This window comes from Erythrolamprus reginae, chromosome 5 (assembly GCF_031021105.1).
Source record: "Erythrolamprus reginae isolate rEryReg1 chromosome 5, rEryReg1.hap1, whole genome shotgun sequence".
NCBI classification, from domain to species: domain Eukaryota; kingdom Metazoa; phylum Chordata; class Lepidosauria; order Squamata; family Dipsadidae; genus Erythrolamprus; species Erythrolamprus reginae.
In genome coordinates this window covers 85,430,443-85,449,178 of record NC_091954.1, presented here as the reverse complement: position 1 = coordinate 85,449,178, position 18,736 = coordinate 85,430,443, and the positions used below count along the sequence as shown (strand labels likewise).

Sequence of the window (18,736 nt, the reverse complement as noted above, 5' to 3'; positions counted from 1 at the left end):
GAATTAATGGCCATAATATCTAGAGATAATTTGGACCTGGTTGCCATAACTGAGACATGGTTTAAGGATTCTAATGAATGGGAAATATCCATACCAGGATATACACTGTATAGGAAGGATAGAATAGAGAGAAGGGGAGGTGGAGTAGCCATTTATATTAAAGAAAGTCTAAAAACAACACTAATTCAAAATACGTGTCAAGATCTAGAGACTCTCTGGATTTGCATGCAAAATAAAGAAGGTTCTGTCATTAGAATTGGGGTGATCTATAGGCCTCCAGGGCAATCCGAGGAATATGACAACAAGATGGTGGATGAAATTACCCAAATGGCAGTAAAGGGAGATATTGTGGTTATGGGTGATTTCAACATGCCTGATGTTGACTGGAATATCCCCAGTGCCCTTACATGCAAAAGTAAGAATATAGTAGAGGCCTTTACAGGAGCAGCTCTGGCACAGCTGGTTAAGACACCAACTAGAGGGGAGAATATTCTGGATTTAGTTTTTACGAATGGGAATTGGGTTTCAGATGTCAAGGTGGGAGAAAATTTAGGTTGCAGTGACCATCTATGTTTGTGGTTTGATGTAAAAACTCATTGTGAGCAATCCTATAATGCAACCAAAGTATTGGATTTCAGAAAAACAAATTTTAATGCAATGGGAGAATATTTAGATAATGAATTAAAGGGGAGGGATAAAATGGCAGGAGCAAGCATCCAGTGGACTGTATTAAAAAAGGCCATCTTAAAAGCCACTGGACTGTATGTAAGACAAATAACTAAAGGTAAAAGGAAGAAGAAACCGCTATGGTTTAGCAAGGATGTAAGGGCTATAGTCAATGAAAAAAAGGCTGCCTATAGGAGGTATAAAGAGTCTGGAAGTATAGCTGATAGGGAGGTATATAAAATGAGACAGAAGGAGGCGAAACAGATAATATATGCTGCTAAAGCCTCAAAAGAGGAAGAAATTGCCAAATCTGTAAAGAAGGGGGATAAAACCTTCTTCAGATATATTAATGATAAGAAGAAGAAAAACTGCGGCATCACGAAGCTTAGTACCGGGAATAATACATGCATTAATGGGAATAAGGAGATCGCTGACCATTTCAATAGCTACTTCTGTTCAGTTTTCTCAAAAGACACCTTACAAAATAATACTATAGAGGGATATAGCATTGCTTCCAGCTGTACGGATTCAGCTCCAGTGATCTTAGAAGCCGATGTCTTAGAAGAACTTGAACGATTAAAGATAAATAAGGCAATGGGTCCAGATGGCATCCACCCCAGAGTTCTTAAAGAACTCAGATCTGTCATTGCTACCCCCCTGACTGATTTGTTTAACCAATCCTTGTTAACAGGAGAAGTTCCTGAGGATTGGAGAATGGCCAGTGTTGTGCCTATTCACAAGAAGGGCAGTAGAGAAGAAGCTGGTAACTACAGGCCAGTTAGCTTGACATCAGTTGTAGTTAAAATGATGGAGACTCTACTCAAAAAGAGGATAAATCAGCACCTAAAAAACAATAACTTATTAGACCCAAATCAGCATGGCTTTACTGAAGGCAAATCATGTCAGACTAATCTCATTGATTTCTTTGACTATGTCACAAAGGTGTTGGATGAAGGTGGTGCCGTGGATATTGCCTACCTGGACTTCAGCAAAGCCTTTGATACGGTTCCACATAAAGAGCTGATAGATAAATTAGTGAAGATTGGACTTAATCCCTGGATAGTTCAATGGATTTGCAGCTGGCTGAAGCGTAGACATCAGAGAGTTATTGTTAATGGCGAGTATTCTGAGCAGAGTCAGGTTACAAGCGGTGTGCCACAAGGATCTGTTCTGGGTCCTATTCTTTTTAATATATTTGTGAGTGACATAGGGGAAGGTTTGGTAGGGAAGGTTTGCCTATTTGCCGATGACTCTAAAGTGTGCAATAGGGTTGATATTCCTGGATGCGTCTGTAATATGGTAAATGATTTAGCTTTACTAGATAAATGGTCTAAGCAATGGAAACTGCAGTTTAATGTTTCCAAATGTAAAATAATGCACTTGGGGAAAAGGAATCCTCAATCTGAGTATTGTATTGGCAGTTCAGTGTTGGCAAATACTTCAAAAGAAAAGGATTTAGGGGTAGTGATTTCTGACAGTCTCAAAATGGGTGAACAGTGCAGTCAGGCGGTAGGGAAAGCAAGTAGGATGCTTGGCTGCATAGCTAGAGGTATAACAAGCAGGAAGAGGGAGATTATGATCCCACTATATAGAATGCTGGTGAGACCACATTTGGAATACTGTGTTCAGTTCTGGAGACCTCACCTACAAAAAGATATTGACAAAATTGAACGGGTCCAAAGACGGGCTACAAGAATGGTGGAAGGTCTTAAGCATAAAACGTATCAGGAAAGACTTAATGAACTCAATCTGTATAGTCTGGAGGACAGAAGGAAAAGGGGGGACATGATCGAAACATTTAAATATATTAAAGGGTTAAATAAGGTCCAGGAGGGAAGTGTTTTTAATAGGAAAGTGAACACAAGAACAAGGGGACACAATCTGAAGTTAGTTGGGGGAAAGATCAAAAGCAACATGAGAAAATATTATTTTACTGAAAGAGTAGTAGATCCTTGGAACAAACTTCCAGCAGATGTGGTAGATAAATCCACAGTAACTGAATTTAAACATGCCTGGAATAAACATATATCCATCCTAAGATAAAATACAGAAAATAGTATAAGGGCAGACTAGATGGACCATGAGGTCTTTTTCTGCCGTCAGACTTCTATGTTTCTATGTTTCTATGACGAACCTTTTTTTCCTAGGGTGTCAAAAGAGTGTGCGTGTGCACTATCGTGCATATGCAAGTATCCACGTTCATAATTCAGTGCCTGGGGAGGGCAAAAACAGCTCCCCCCACCCCTTGGAGGCGTTCTAGAGGGTGGAAGGGGCCTGTTTCCCAATTTCTGGTAGGCCCAGTAGGCTCATGTTTCTCCCTCCCAAGGCTCCAAAGGCTTCCGCCCCGAGTCTGCAGAGAGGGGCGGCATACAAATCTAAATAAATAAAATAATAAATAAATTCCCTAGAGCTGGGGCAAAGTAAAAATGCCCTCCTGCAGCCCCCTGGAGATTCTCTGGAAGCCAAAAACGCCCTCCCAGAGCCTCTGTGTGAGCAAAAAATCAGCTGGTCAGCACACATGCACATTGGAGCTGAGCTAGGGCAATGGCTCGCATGCCAGCAGATATGGCTCCATATGCCACCTGTGGCACCTGTGTCATAGGTTCGCCATCACTGGTATAGGATCTCCTGCTTGAGCAGGGGGCTGGACTACAAAACATTCAAGTTCCCTTTCAGTTGTATTCTGGTTCTGATCCAACTGGCTGATCTCTTCTGGCTCTTGCTGGGTTTTGGGAAGTAAGGGTGAAGTTCGCCAAACTTTTATCTTGCTTTCCCCCTCAGTTAAAAACAAACAAACAAACAACAAAACTGAGCCAAACAGAGCTTTATTCCCCGACACACATAAACAAATTAGGTGTTAAAACTAAACTTTTCAGCTCTGCTCCTCCAATCTCGATCCCTTTTAACCAGTTAATTTGCTAAATTTATGGCATGCCTAGGAAGAGAGTGACAAAATCTGTAAAGTTATCTTGATGAGTCACTGTCAGGTTAAAGATAGAGGAAAGGAAGGAAACAAGCAAAGAAAACCTTTCTGAAGTTTTTTGTGTCTAGAAGTTGAAAGATAATCTGCGCTAAAGAAAAAGCAGCTACAGCACATGTAGCTGGGTCCTAAAGGCAGTCAGACAGGCGGCAAAAACCTAGGAAACCTGAAGCCTGTGTCCAAAAGTTGGCATCAGGCAGGGGGCGAGAGTTGTTGAGGAGGCTGTCTCACTTAACATTTGTCTCTGTTTGAAATAGTAATGGCAAGCTCCATTACAGTCATAGGTCAAGGGCCACCTGTATGACTACACATAAGGGGCACGCTCAGACAATATTTATTTTATTTTATTTATTTATTTATTTATTAGATTTGTATTCTGCCCCTCTCCGAAGACTCGGGGTGGCTAACAACAATATAAAAAGACAATGTAAACAAATCTAATATTAAAAACAATCTAAAAAACCCCAATTTAAAGAACCACTCATACATACAAACATACCATATATAAATTCTATAAGCCTAGGGGGAAGGGAAATTTCAATTCCCCCATGCCTGACGACAGAGGTGGGTTTTAAGGAGCTTGCGAAAGGCAAGGAGGGTGGGGGCAACTCTGATATCTGGGGGGAGCTAGTTCCAGAGGGCCGGGGATGCCATAGAGAAGGCTCTTCTCCTGGGTCCCGCCAAACGACATTACTTAGTTGATGGGACCCGGAGAAGGCCAACTCTGTGGGACCTAACCGGTCGCTAGGATTCATGCCGCAGAAGGCGGTCCTGGAGATAATGGTCCGATGCCATGAAGGGCTTTATAGGTCATAACCAACACTTTGAATTGTGACCGGAAATTGATTGGCAACCAATGCAGACTGCGGAGTGTTGGTGTAACATGGGCATACCTTGGGAAGCCCACGATTGCTCTCGCAGCTGCATTCTGCACGATCTGAAGTTTCCGGACATTTTTCAAAGGTAGCCCCATGTAGAGAGCATTACAGTAGTCAAACCTTGAGGTGATGAGGGCATGAGTGACTGTGAGCAGTGAGTCCCGGTCCAGATAGGGCCGCAACTGGTGCACCAGGCGAACCTGGGCAAACGTCCCCCCCCCAATAGCCCGTCTGGAAGGCACACTCAGTTGAGAGGCGCTTGGACAATAACCCAGCTGGGAGACATGGCCATTTGACACATTCGCGTTGCTGTTACACAAGCGTGGGGAAAGATTTTAGCCACCTAATCATGATTTATTCCAAGATAATTGCTTAATGGGAGGTGAGTGGTGCCGATAAGCTCACCTTGCAGCCCGACTGGGGCTGCAACCACAAATAACTGTCCAACCCTCCTCCACGCCTATTAGGTCAGGCCTAGTGTGGGGTGCAATGGTTTGCTTTCGGTGTAGGAAACCAGGTCAATAGTATTTTGATCGGGCAATATTGTTTTGAACCGGACCCAAAGGTAACCACGACAACACGGCTGACCAGATGCAATACTGCACAAAAAAGTGTCTGGAAAGGAGACACTTGGAGAAGACACATGGAACAAGACAGGCAAGTCCTCCTACCACTCCAGTGAGAAGAAGTTATGACTACTGGAAGTCAGGACGAGGGGGAGAAAGATCCCATGGTGAGTGACCCTGTTAAACCCTTTTTCATTTCAGTGACATAACAATAATAATAATTATTATTAGACTTGTATGCCGCCCCTCTCCAAAGACTCGGAGCGGCTCACAACAAAGCACAAATATAATATTAAAAACAATTATAAAAACCCATTATAAAACAGTCGTATCATCCAATTAAATCATACATAAAATGAAACAGCTAAGGGTCAGTTATGTCCCCCAAGCCTGGCAGCATAGGTGGGTTTTCAGTAATTTGCGAAAGGCAAGGAGGGTGGGGGCAGTCCTGATCTCCGGGGGGAGTTGATTTCAGAGGGCCGGGGCCACCACAGAGAAGGCTCTTCTCCTGGGATCTGCCAGATGACATCGTTTTGTTGACGGGACCCGGAGAAGGCCAACTCTGTGGGACCTGATCAGTCGCTGGGATTCGTGCGGCAGAAGGCAGTCCCGAAGGTATTCTGGTTCGATACCATGCAGGGCTTTAGAGATCATAACCAACACTTTGAATTGTGACCGGAAACTGATCGACAGCCAGTGCAGGTCGCGGAGTATTGATGAGACATGGGCATATCTAGGAAAGCCCATGATAGCAAGCAGACAAAAGATCAAGTCCACAAACTCCATTCCACGTAGGGCAAAGAGTTTACTTATCCACAAAATATTTAAACCTAAAGGTTCCCTGTAGAAAACTTGCCCCAAAATATATCAGCCCCTTCCTGATAATTCAAATTATAAACCCTGTTACTGTCCGCTTAAAGCTCCCTCCATTATTGAGAAAAACGCACTTTATCTTTCACAACAGGTTGCTGCGCCCCATGTGTATGTCGTCATTCCAGGGAGCTCTCACCCCACCACCTGGTCCTATAGAGGGAAAGAGGGAGCCACATTTTGAAGCAGAATCAATACTTGATGCTCGCAGACATCGTGGATGTACCTAATATCTTATTATGTGGAAAGGGTATCCATTATCAGAAGCATCCTGGGTCCCATATCAGAATGTAAAGACTAGTTGTTTAATGGCCACATTTTATAGGAATAATCCTACCAAGCCAAGGGGAGGGTGCAATAACCCAAAAGTTACAGTCTGGTTTTTGTCTTCCAGGTAGGGAGGCCGCATTTCAGCCCTGAAGCATCATGGCTACCATTCCAGCGGAGGAGACATCTAGGAGAGGAGCGCGTTCAGCCTGGATTCCACTTTCTGCTGCGGGGGCATCATCGCCCAGGAGGAGAACGCGTTTAGCCCGAACTCGAGTTTCTGCTGTAGAGGTATCTTTAGGAGGCAGCTCCCCTAAGGGGTGTGCTCCAACAACAGCCCAACTGGAAGGCGTGTTCAGCTGAGAGGCGCGTTTGGACAGTGTTGTGGTTCAGCCTGAGCCAGATCAAAGACCAGCTGCGTCTCTGCTGGCTCCATGCCCGGGGGAGGCTGAGAGTGGAGAGGAGAGTTCTTTGCAGTCAGACAGTGCAGACAGCAGTCAGGAAAGTGAAGGTGATGCAAGGCCTGGGAGCCCTGGGGAGGGGCTGTCTCGGGCAAGTAGCTGTGATTCCCTGGAGTCCTTGGATGATGACGCACAAGCCATCATTAGTATGCGGCAGAGACGCATAACTCAAAGGAGAAATCAACTGCGTAGATATTATCAGTGTTGAATGAGGAACACCAGGGGGTTGGGTGTGGTCCTCATTAGCAGGGAAGGGTTTATAAGGCATGAGAACCGTTCCGGCAGCGTGGAGTGTTATCAAAGGGGAGTTGACGTTATCTGCATTTTCTCTCAGCGTTTTTGTTCCTGGCTCGTGGCCCAGCAGCCTTGAAGATTGGTGGGAGGTGTGTGTCTGTTGGCTCAACAGCCTCGTCTGGCATTAAGGATCCTGTGTTTCTGTATGAACAATTGCCTTCGTGTATCTATTTGGAGTGCCAGTGTTTTCCTGAACTGTAAAGACATTTTCTGTTGACTTCTTTTCTCTTTACCATTATAAAACTGTGTTTGGTTTCAACCGGTGTGTCTGGCTTATCTTTTTGGGTTGGTCATAGCTTCCGGAGTGACCCAGACAGATCAGACAGTGAGAAGAGATTTTAGCTATCTAGGCTCTGGAACCTGATAGTTTTTCTGTAATCTCACCAACATAGTTTAAAGGACTGTATAAATCTTAGCGAAATGGCATTGAAGAAACTAATTTTATTTCATCTTGTTAAAATATTCACAGTGCTTATACATATATAAAGGATCATATACTGTAATTGCCTTCTTTGAAGTAAGATATATTGAGTTCAACAGTACTTTTCTAATAAACTGCATAAAATTACTAATTACTGAAACTCTGATAACAGCTATATTTGGTCAGACTTTAGCAAAAAATAGAGGTACAAACATCTGTTTTGTAATTGAGTTACAGTGTTCCCTCGATTTTCGCGGGTTTGAACTTCGCGAAAAGCCTATACCACGGTTTTTCAAAAATATTAATTTTAAAAATACTTTACGGTTTTTTCCCCTATACCACAGTTTTTCCTGCCCGATGACGTCATATGTCATTGCCAAACTTTCATCCGCCTTTAATAAATTTTTTTTAATAAACTTTAATAAATAAACATGGTGAGTAATAATCTAAATGGTTGCTAAGGGAATGGGAAATTGTAATTTAGGGGTTTAAAGTGTTAAGGGAAGGCTTGTGACACTGTTCATAGCAAAAAATAGTGTATTTACTTCCGCATCTCTACTTCGCGGAAATTTGACTTTCGCGGGTGGTCTCGGAACGCATCCCCCGTGAAAATCGAGGGAACACTGTATTGATGAATTTAGAAATTTAAGCATCAATATAAAATTTAAATAGTATTAAATTTTATATTGATGCTTAAAATAAACCCTATAAAAATGATGCAAACACATTCCAAGGGAAATCTACATTAACCCAAAACAACGCAAACAGTCAAATCATAAATTCCTTCTAATATGAAAGTACTAATCAGCAAAAAGAAAAAGGTGAAAAAGATAAACAGATGCAATGAAGTTGTAAACATGATGAATTAATATGACATCCATCGAAACAAAGTAAGCTCTTTGTAGTCATGACTTTAATTAGTTATCTCAGCAGGTGTTTTCAAGGTGGAAGCTATTCATAACAGTATTATTGTAAATTTCCTATTGTTCATTTAACAAGCATAGTCAAGGGAATTTAATAATAGAATAACAATCCAAGTTTAAAAAAAAAATATTTTAAATGTTTAGGAAGGAAATAGAGATGCTTTACAATGAGATACTGGAAAAAGAAACAGTAATATCCCCAGGAGAAAATATGATCTGAGAATTGTTGTAGGTAACCTTAGGGTATAGCAACTGTTATAGTGTAGCATACTCATATGATAAAGTAGTGTTTATTTATTTATTTATTTATTTACTTACTTACTTACTTACTTACTTACTTACTTACTTACTTACTTACTTACTTACTTACTTATTTATTTACAGTATTTATTTATTTGTATGCCGCCCCTCTCCGCAGACTTGGGGCGGCTAATAACAATGATAAAAATAGCATGTAGAAATCCAATTAATAAAACAACTAAAAACCCTTATAATAAAACCAAACATACACACAAACATACCATGCATAACTTGTAATGGCCTAGGGGGAAGGAATATCTTAATTCCCCCATGCCTGGCGGCATAAATGTTAACACTAAATAATACATATACTGATGCTAAAAATTGGAATCTGGTTAAGCAGCTAGATCACGTGTGTCAAACTTGTGTTATCACATTGCTGTCATGTTTCATGATGTTTTTTTGTGGAGCTGCGGTTGGCCTGGCCTGGTGCGTGACACATCTAGATCACGGGCTGCCAGTTTGACAGCCCTGATCTAGATGTTTAAGAAAGAAAAAACAGTTGCCTCTTAAAAAGCACCTTTGGGATAGTTAAGCATCTAATACCTCCAAAATCATACTGCTAACTATTGAATTAACGTCTACATCAGTTTCTCAGAGATGGAAACTTAAAAACCTTCTCCATGAGGTTGAGTCAATAGATATTACATATCAAGCAATGATTTCAGTTACTGCAAGACCTAAACAATTACATACTGTTTCAGTTTCTCCTAAGGCATTAACATTCTCATATTCAACTGTCCCCAAGTTTGTTCCTTCTTCAAAAATATTCCATTGTTGCCCCACATCCTGGCCAATTGGTTTCACAAAAGAAAAAGGCATTTGAACAGAAATTCAATTTCATTTGCTTACATATAGAACAAATTATCACTCTTAGCAATACAAAACCTATAGAATATGGAAGGCCTGCTATGTCTGTTGATTTCTTCCTAGCCAGTGTGAGTACAATGAAAATGTTATTTTAAAGTAACTAAAATAGAAGAATTTTTTAAATTTAAAGTTTTATCTACACACACAACACAGGAGGGGGCAAACAAGTGATCAACCATCCATTATAAAGAGATTGCAACATAAGTGCTATCCTTTGTATATTTGTATGTGATGCTGCAACAAAACTATGAAAAGATAGAACATGGTTTAACACACAATATCTGTTTTGTCATTTTTCTCATTATCATGTTTAGGAGCAGATAAACTAGAAGTAGACTATATTTTTGTTATCAAAATCAATAATACTACTTGTCCCAATAATTATCTTTTTATAACTGTATGCAGTATGTTCAGACAGTGTCATATTTGGTCTGCAAAGTGCAGTCTGTACAGCAAAAATATTGTCTGGGATATCAAATTAAGACTTGTACAAATTTCTCTGTGGTCAGAAGGAATTCAAAGTGAGCCTCTGAAGTTAAAGTTTCTGGATAATAAGCTGCATTCATAAGTCTACTGGTGTCTAAAAATGTATATAGTATGTATATCAGTGACACCACAGTAAGTCATACAATGATGTAAAATGCATCTTAGGTTTATTTGTTTTGCAGGTGTAAAATAGCTGTTTACAAAGATTGTAAGAAAAAAATGCAATAGCATTTATTTTCACATGTGGGATTTATTGATTTGATTTGATTTGATTTGTATGCCGCCCCTCTCCGGAGACTCAGGGCGGCTAACAGTAATAATAAAACAGCATATAATAATAATCCAATACTAAAAACAGTTAAAAACCCATTATTATAAAAACCAAACATACATACAGACATACCATGCATAAAATTGTAAAGGCCTAGGGGAAAGTATCTCAATTCCCCCATGCCTGGCGGCAGAGGTGGGTTTTAAGCAGCTTACGAAAGGCAAGGAGGGTGGGGGCAATTCTAATCTCTGGGGGGAGTTGGTCCCAGAGGGCCGGGGCCACCACAGAGAAGGCTCTTCCCCTGGGTCCCGCCAAGCGACATTGTTTAGTTGACGGGAGCTGGAGAAGACCCACTCTGTGGGACCTAACTGGTCGCTGGGACTCGTGCAGCAGAAGGCGGTCCCTGAGATAATCTGGTCCGGTGCCATGAAGGGATTTCCTACAATATTAAAATTAAATTGGTAAGATTGAATCGATTTAAACATGTAACAAACCAAATTTCAAATGCTTACTTCTGCAATAAAAATGAACAAATCACTTTCCACAAAAAGAAAAAAAGGGCAACCTTAACATCAAAATTTTAAACACCAGTCTATAAACAACTTAATGTGTTGAAGCATATGATTAAAATATAGTATTTTACAATCATATCTTGTAATGAAAATATGTAGATCTGTCAAAGAAAATAATGCTATATTAGGGGAAGTACTAATAGGGAATCTCTTTTAAGCCATTGCATTTGCCATTTTGCCATTGCAAAAATTCAGACAAGTCCTTCAGGGCAATAAAGGGTATTTTACATCTCTTTATTTCTATTTAGTGATTATTTTACTTTTATATTCCAGTCTTAAAATAAAGAAATTTCCCCAAACTTTAGTATTTCTTGGATTTAGTTAGCCTCAGGATTCCAAGGAGAGTATCTAATACCTGATTTGTGAATCTGAAGGTAGTATTAGCATATATGGTTACTGGCAAAAAAACTTTTTTTGTATATGACACAATTAGGTCTGGTTAGGGATAGAAAAGCCTTTCATGACACATACCAAGTTCCTCCTTTGATCTTAGTATAAAATTATAATTGTGGAGAAAATTTCAATCTAGATTATATAATTCTTGATACTATTTGTATTTAGGCATGTCCTAATATTTGTGAAACTATATTATTGTTTTCCATTATTTTATTGAATCAAATAAAAACACCACTGACAACAATATATAATTGATTTTGAGTTGCTTTCTTTCAGATTCCCCCCCCCCCCATTTTCATACATCTAGGAGATTTCTTGGTAATTCACATGCAAGGGCTAGCCAGATCTGACCCTCTTAGCTTTTTTGAGTTCAGAGAAACTCTGCCAGATACTGCCACCTGCTGTTAGCTGTTCTCAACAATTATTGTCAAACTGGTCACCATGGTCATCATGTCACCACCCAAAACCTGATTGATGCCTTCACCAATGAAAAAACAAAACAAAAGGACATTCATTCATAGCCACTGTTATTATAGGCACTGCTCAAAAAAAATAAAGGGAACACTTAAATAACAGAATATAACTCCAAGTAAATAAAACTTCTGTGAAATCAAACTGTCCACTTAGGAAGCAATACTGATTGACAATCAATTTCACATGCTGTTGTGCAAATGGAATGGTTGTGCAAATGAAATATTCAATGAGAATATTTCATTCATTCAGGTCTAGGATGTGTTATTTGAGTGTTCTCTTTAATTTATTTTTTGAACAGTATATATTATTTACATTAAGATTTAAAGATTAAAGTTCCTTTGATTTACCATACATTCCATCTAAACTGTTCCTACGTCCTACTTTGTTATACATCCAGTTGTAAAGAATTGTTTTTTGAAATCATAAAGAAAGTGTACAAACAATTAAACTGAGACTTTGAGAGAACATCTTTCCCAACTCTTTCATGAACTACCAGATACACAAACAACAGGAATAATTTGGATAAGCAGATCTTCATATTAAGTGTACAAGGACAGTGAGTTCTACTGGTAAGGTGAACAAAAACATATAAGCAAATGTCTGATATGTACATACATACTATGTATTTGGCTGGTAATTACTCTTTAAATAAAACCTGGAAGCCAGAAGTGTAAGGAGATTAAAGGGGAAATAAAAGCTCAAAGACACGATCAATTTTCCAGGTGTTCAAAGCATATCAAGTACAGTGTTTATGCAGGTTCCTAGAGACAAAACACTAATTTAGGAAGCAGAAAAGAAATGTTTTGCATAATATCGGAGACTGCCACTTTGTTGATCCTTATTTTGGCTTCACATTCATAAACTGCAGTTGCTTTAGTATCTATGGGGCAAATATAGTTAAGCCGCAATTTTGCCTTTATGAACTTGTAATAAAAAGTGGCTTCTTGTTTCTAACTAAAGTTATGAATTGGTCTATTTTGTACAATGTTTGCACTTAACGGTGGTTGATCAAAACATCAACAAGAGCTCCTATTAATCCAAGCGAACTTTTCTGTAAGATGGATATTATGTTACATAAAAACATTCCCCAAATGTAGGAAATAGGTATGTTAACAAGCCCGAATGTGTGCCATGGTATAATTTCAGAAGTACATTCAACATACCGGTAATTAAAAACTAACGTCATAATTTAAAGCCATATGTATAATAGGTGGTATTGATGAAGAAACTGTGTATTACAAGTTTGTATTTGGTTCCCCAAGTGTGGTTTTGGACTTTTAATTACTCCTGTTTTATCCTTCGAACACAACAGTTATTGTATTTATAAGTATGACTGAATGTCATATGAAATTGAATCTCATCCTTCCAACGAACACTAGACTAGGTGAAGAGAGCTTTGCATATGGTGAACACCCAGCCATATGGGTCAGCGTGCCATCATGCTAAGTCAAAAAATTGGATGAGTAAAACATGTCAGAGCCAATCACAGGCAAGATAATGTAAAACTATTCACACCACCAACAATACTACAATCCTTCAAAAAGAATATCAGAATGGCAACTTCAAATATCAATCAACAAATGCTCAGTCTTACACTGGCAAAAATAATCAGAACACAAAATACAAACTAGATGATCATGACCTTGTTGATGATCCTCACTCAGTAAAGGACTTTGTCTCTAATGATTTAAGTGCTAGGGCCCACTGCAACAGCATTGCTAAGAAGGCATTAAGAGTGGTTACCCTAATGTTGTGTAGCTTCTTCTCTGCTAATATGGTACTTTTAACCAGAACATACAAAACATTTGCTTGACCAATTCTCATATACAGCTCATAGAATAGAATAGAATAGAATAGAATAGAATAGAATTTTTATTGGCCAAGTGTGATTGGACACACAAGGAATTTGTCTTGGTGCATATGCTCTCAACGTACGGTACATAAAATAAAATATACATTTGTCAAGAATCATGTGATACAACACTTAATCATCTATCTGGAACTCACACCACATATTGGACATTAATACAATTGAGAATGTCCAGGGATATTTCATGAGTACTATATTCCTCTGTTTGCAACAGAATACCCTATTCCACCAAATTTGAAATTTTGGGCCTAGATAATTTAGAACTACGCCACCTTCAGTCTGACCTAGATATAGCACACAAAATTATCTGCTACAATTCCCTACCTGTCAATGACAACTTCAGCTTCAACTGCAACAATACAAGAGGCCACAATAGATACAAACTTAATGTAAACCCCTCTAAACTTGCTTGCCAAAAAATTGACTCCAACAACAGAGTGGTCAATACCTGGAATACATTATGTGACCGTAGTTCCTTCCCCAAACCTTTAACCTTAGGCTGTCTACTGTTGACCTGACCCCATTCCTAAGAGATCTGTACTGTTCCTGTCCTAATGTGCCCATGTATTCATAAAATTTCCTTATATATACACAATCATGTTTATACTTTGTAATCATAAACGTGTTGAGAGCTGCTCCGAGTCCTCGGAAAGGGGTGGCATACAAATCTAATATTATTAATACATGTTTAACAAAATCAGTAAATCAATAAGCAAATTCTATGAATAGTCAGAATATCACCTAGGAATGAATACAGCACATTATTTATTTTTTCTCTTCCAACACTACTCCTGATTAATTCTTAAGAATCCCAAATTTGGGGGATAATTTCAATAACACATCCAAGCCTAATCCAAAAAGCATTTTCTCTCAGACTCCCAGCAATGAATTTTTATCAATCCTCAAGTTTGTAGTCCCTGAGTAATTAGCATGGCAATAAGGATCTGCCATAGTGCAATGTGAGAATTAATGTCTCATATAGGGTGGACAAAGCACCAAATTGGGAGAGGCTAATTGAACCCTATGAACCTAGGGAGGAAGAAGCTGCAGTATTCCAGCTATGCTACCCTAAAGGTGCCTTTTCAAAAGACAACTTGACGTTGTTTTAGCTAGAAGTATTTTCGCTTCTCATCCAAGAAGCTTTTTTCAGTTCAGCGAAACGTCTTCATGGAAAACCAAAGTCCAGCAGCCTTTTGAAAAAGCACCTTTGGGACAGCCGTGACCTGGCTGACGGAGAATCTCCACAGATATCCACTTATACCACATTTCCCATCAATTCTGGCCCCTAGCCCTACGCTGAGGCAAATGGGATTTGGCGTCTTGGGAAGGGGGTGGGATTTCTAAACTTGTAGATCTTCCCAGAATTGGTGGCGCGAGTTCCACCGGTCAATTTCATTGGAAGGTTCCCTCCGCCTGGGAAAACGCTTAGAGAAAAAACTGGGGCGCAACTTTTGATTTCAAAGACGCCTCCGCCGCTTTTACGGTGAGGTAAAAAAAAAAGAAAAAGCTTGAGGGGGCGTCTGTTTTGTCTCTCGGCCGCTCCCCCTCCTCTGTCGGAAAGAGGAGAAGGAGCAGGACGCGGGGGGTTTTCTCTCCTCCGCGAACAAATGGGATATTCCCGATAAAGGCGCCCCGGGGTGGTTTTATTTTATTTTATTTTATTTGGGGGTGGGGAGAAGGCGCTTTGCGCAGGTGGCCTCGAACGAATCTCCACGTTGAGGGGGCCGAAGCGGGGGAGGAAGATGCAAGACGCGGCCGCCGCAGCCACGCGCTCTTTGGCTCTGGGGTTCCTGCTTCTGGCGGCCGCTCAGCCCGCCAACAGTCGCCAGCAGCTGCAAAGACCGAGGTAAACTCCCCTCAGAGTCAGAGAAATGCAAGTCAGCTTCGCTTCGTTTTGCTTATTTGTCCCGCTTCTCCCGCCCCCCCGCCCGCGCGCAACGTCCCCGGGTTTAATGAGGAATAAGTCTCCCCCGTTGCCGCAAGGGCTTATTGTTCGGCCAGATAGGGCAGCCCAGGGGTCTCCCTCCCTCCCGCCTGGCTGGCTGGCTGGCTGGCACGTCCGAGGTGGCACGGGAGACGTTGGTGCCTCGAGGATTACCATACTCGCGCAGCTCCCTTCTTCGCTCTTAACTTTTCCTGTGGTTTCTTCTGTGCCCCACCTTAGGACCTCGTCTGTCCTGAGGAGGCAACTCACGCCTTCCTCTCCACGAAGCCCGCGTTTCTCCCGGGCCTGCAGTTAAAAGGGAGGGGGGAAGTCTCCTTTATCGCGCAAGGGCAAGTTTCGGAAGGCATTTGCAGCCTAGCAGCAGGGTTCTCCAACCTTGGCAACTTTTTAAGCTTGGAGGACTTCAACTCCCACAATTCCCCAGCCAGAAGCAGCCAAGGTTGGAGAACTTCAGCAATAGAGTAATCAACGCCTGGAATGCACTACCTGATTCTGTGGTTTCTACTCCTAACCCCAAAACCTTTAACCTTAGGCTATCTACAATTGATCTCTCTTCCTTTCTAAGAGGTCTGTAAGGCGCGAGCATAAGCGCACCATTGTGCCTACCGTCCCTGTCCTATTGTCTACTTCTTATCATTACTAATCTAATGTTTAATATGTACAAATTATCACCCTATAATTGTTTGATAAATAAATAATAAAATAAAATAAATAAACCTTGGCCTGGAGGGTGTGCGGTGAGTCTCTCTACCCTGCAAATTTAAATGCATTGTGTGTGGGGGGGAGTGTTTTTTGGTTTCTGGAATATTTGAGAAGATGAAAATGAGTTTTCTAAACACCTGCAGAGTGTGTATTCCTCTTCTAACAATGTTGAGATATTTCGAAAGGGGGAAGGAGTATCTAGGGCAGTGTTGGCGAACATGTGGCACGGGTGCTATTGCCCTAGCTCAGCTCCAAAGTGCATGTGTATGCCAGCCAGTTGATTTTTGGCTCACACAGAGGCTCTGGTAGGGTGTTTTTGGCTTCCCGAGAGCCTCAGGGGTGTGTGTGCAGGAGAAGCTGTTTTCCCCCTCCCCAAGCATTGAATTATGGGTGTGGGTATTCGTGCATGTGCGATAGCGCACACTCATACTGTCAGTACCCAAGGAAAAAAGGGTTCGCCATCACTGTTCAAGGGTAAAAGCGTAGCTGTGTCTTAAGAATCCCTGAATTCTTGAGTCTAGTTTCATAAGGGTGATTTATTTTGAAAGGGGTTACTATTGAATTTGAGGGAAGGAATGGTAATTCACACTTGCATAACATCGGGGTTTGTTTCATGTTCATCCTGGCTAACCACAATTATCCAGCACATATTTGCAGAGATAGTAGTCTGTCTAAATATACAAAATGTGTATTTATTGCAAATTGGAATGAAGAGATTATTCATTTGCAATGTACATGAAGAAGGCCATATAATGTAATAAGGAGTTTCAGAGATGCTTTATGTTTATCTTACACAGATGTATGGAAAACCTAATTCATCCTTTTGTCTAAATCATACAAATCATGCAATATTGCTTTGTAATATGTGTGGAAGCCAATGTTGTTAGACATGCATAAGAGCTACGTGGAGAAAATATTGCTGGGTAAATCCTTTTCAGTTCCAATTAGTATGTAGTCTTGGGGAATATTCCATTCAATTCTCCTTTTTTTTCTTCTTCTTCAAAACACAGAAAGCATTTTTGATTCAGTGTGTATTTCATTTTTCATTTAGGAGCTCAAGTTGGATACATAATGTTCCCTTCTCCTCTTTCCCATAAAAGCCATATGTGGTTGGTTGGTTGGTTGAGTTGAGGGAAGGTGATGGTCCAAAGTCACACACTGAGCTTCTGTGACTGAGGATGGGCTGATACTTGGGTCTCCTTGCTCCAACACCTTAGCCACTATACCACATTGTGGTTACTAAATGAAATCCACCCTCATTAGAAACTAGTGGTAAGATTGCCCCCATAGGGCTCATTTAAAATTTATTTCTGCAAATTCTTGGGAATCCCCAATGTATTCTAGGGTTTCCTTCTTTCTCAGCAAGACTGGGTTATAGTTTTATATATGGCATTACCAAGTTCCCTTATCAGCGGGGTTGGTGTTATTTTTATTTTTAAGATGATGCATCATCATTAACATGCTGGTGAGGTTGTGATAGAAACATAGAAACATAGAAGACTGATGGCAGAAAAAGACCTCATGATCCATCTAGTCTGCCCTTATACTATTTCCTGAATTTATCTTAGGATGGATATATGTTTATCCCAGGCATGTTTAAATTCAGTTACTGTGGATTTACCAACCACGTCTGCTGGAAGTTTGTTCCAAGGATCTACTACTCTTTCAGTAAAATAATATTTTCTCATGTTATTTCTGATCTTTCCCCCAACTAACTTCAGATTGTGCCCCCTTGTTCTTGTGTTCACTTTCCTATTAAAAACACTTCCCTCCTGAACCTTATTTAACCCTTTGACATATTTAAATGTTTCGATCATGTCCCCCCTTTTCCTTCTGTCCTCCAGACTATACAGATTGAGTTCATTAAGTCTTTCCTGATTACAGGTAGTCCTCTGCTTACCACAGTTCATTTAGTGACTGTTTGAAGCTACAACTGAAAAAGTGACTTATGACTCTTTTTCATACTTATGACGGTTGCAGCATCTCCGTGGTCATGTGATTAAAATTCAGACACTTGGCAACTGACTCATATTTATGATGGCTGCAGTGTCCCAGGGTCATACAATCACCTTCTGCAACCTTCTGACAAGCAAAGTCAATGGGGAAGCCAGATTCACTTGACAGTATTGTTACTAACTTAACAACTGCAGTGACTCCGTTAACAACTGTGGCAAGAAAGTTCGTAAAAGGGGGAAAGCTCACTTAATTGTCTCACTTTTAGCAACAGAAATTTTGGGCTCCATTGAGGTCAGTCAAGAACTGCCTGCAACTCTTTTTTTTTTTTTTTTTGCAAACTGGAGAATTCCAAGTGATGCCCTAATTTTAGAATGGTTGATGGGAATTTGATACTTTCCTAAAAGGCATACAAGCCCCACAATTAGCAATTTGAAAAGAGTCTCGGCTGATCTCTCTTCCCATCTGTATGACAGATGGAAGTAATAGCAAATGACAACTTGAGTCTGTTTACAGAATCCGGGATGTCCTGACAGTACAGGACTTTCTTTCAGTATACTTCAAATTATAT

At 40.4% G+C, this 18,736-nt stretch overlaps 1 protein-coding gene across 1 annotated transcript in view; it reads left to right on the top strand.

Moving 5' to 3' along the window:
• The first annotated feature begins 15,259 nt into the window (after positions 1 to 15,259).
• Positions 15,260 to 18,736, top strand: part of PCOLCE2 (procollagen C-endopeptidase enhancer 2) — a 40,961-nt gene continuing 37,484 nt past the window's right edge. The window contains exon 1 of the mRNA XM_070754095.1: positions 15,260 to 15,411. Within this exon, the coding sequence (XP_070610196.1) occupies positions 15,308 to 15,411 (104 nt within the window). The 5' untranslated portion in view covers positions 15,260 to 15,307. The remainder of the gene's footprint in view (positions 15,412 to 18,736) is intronic.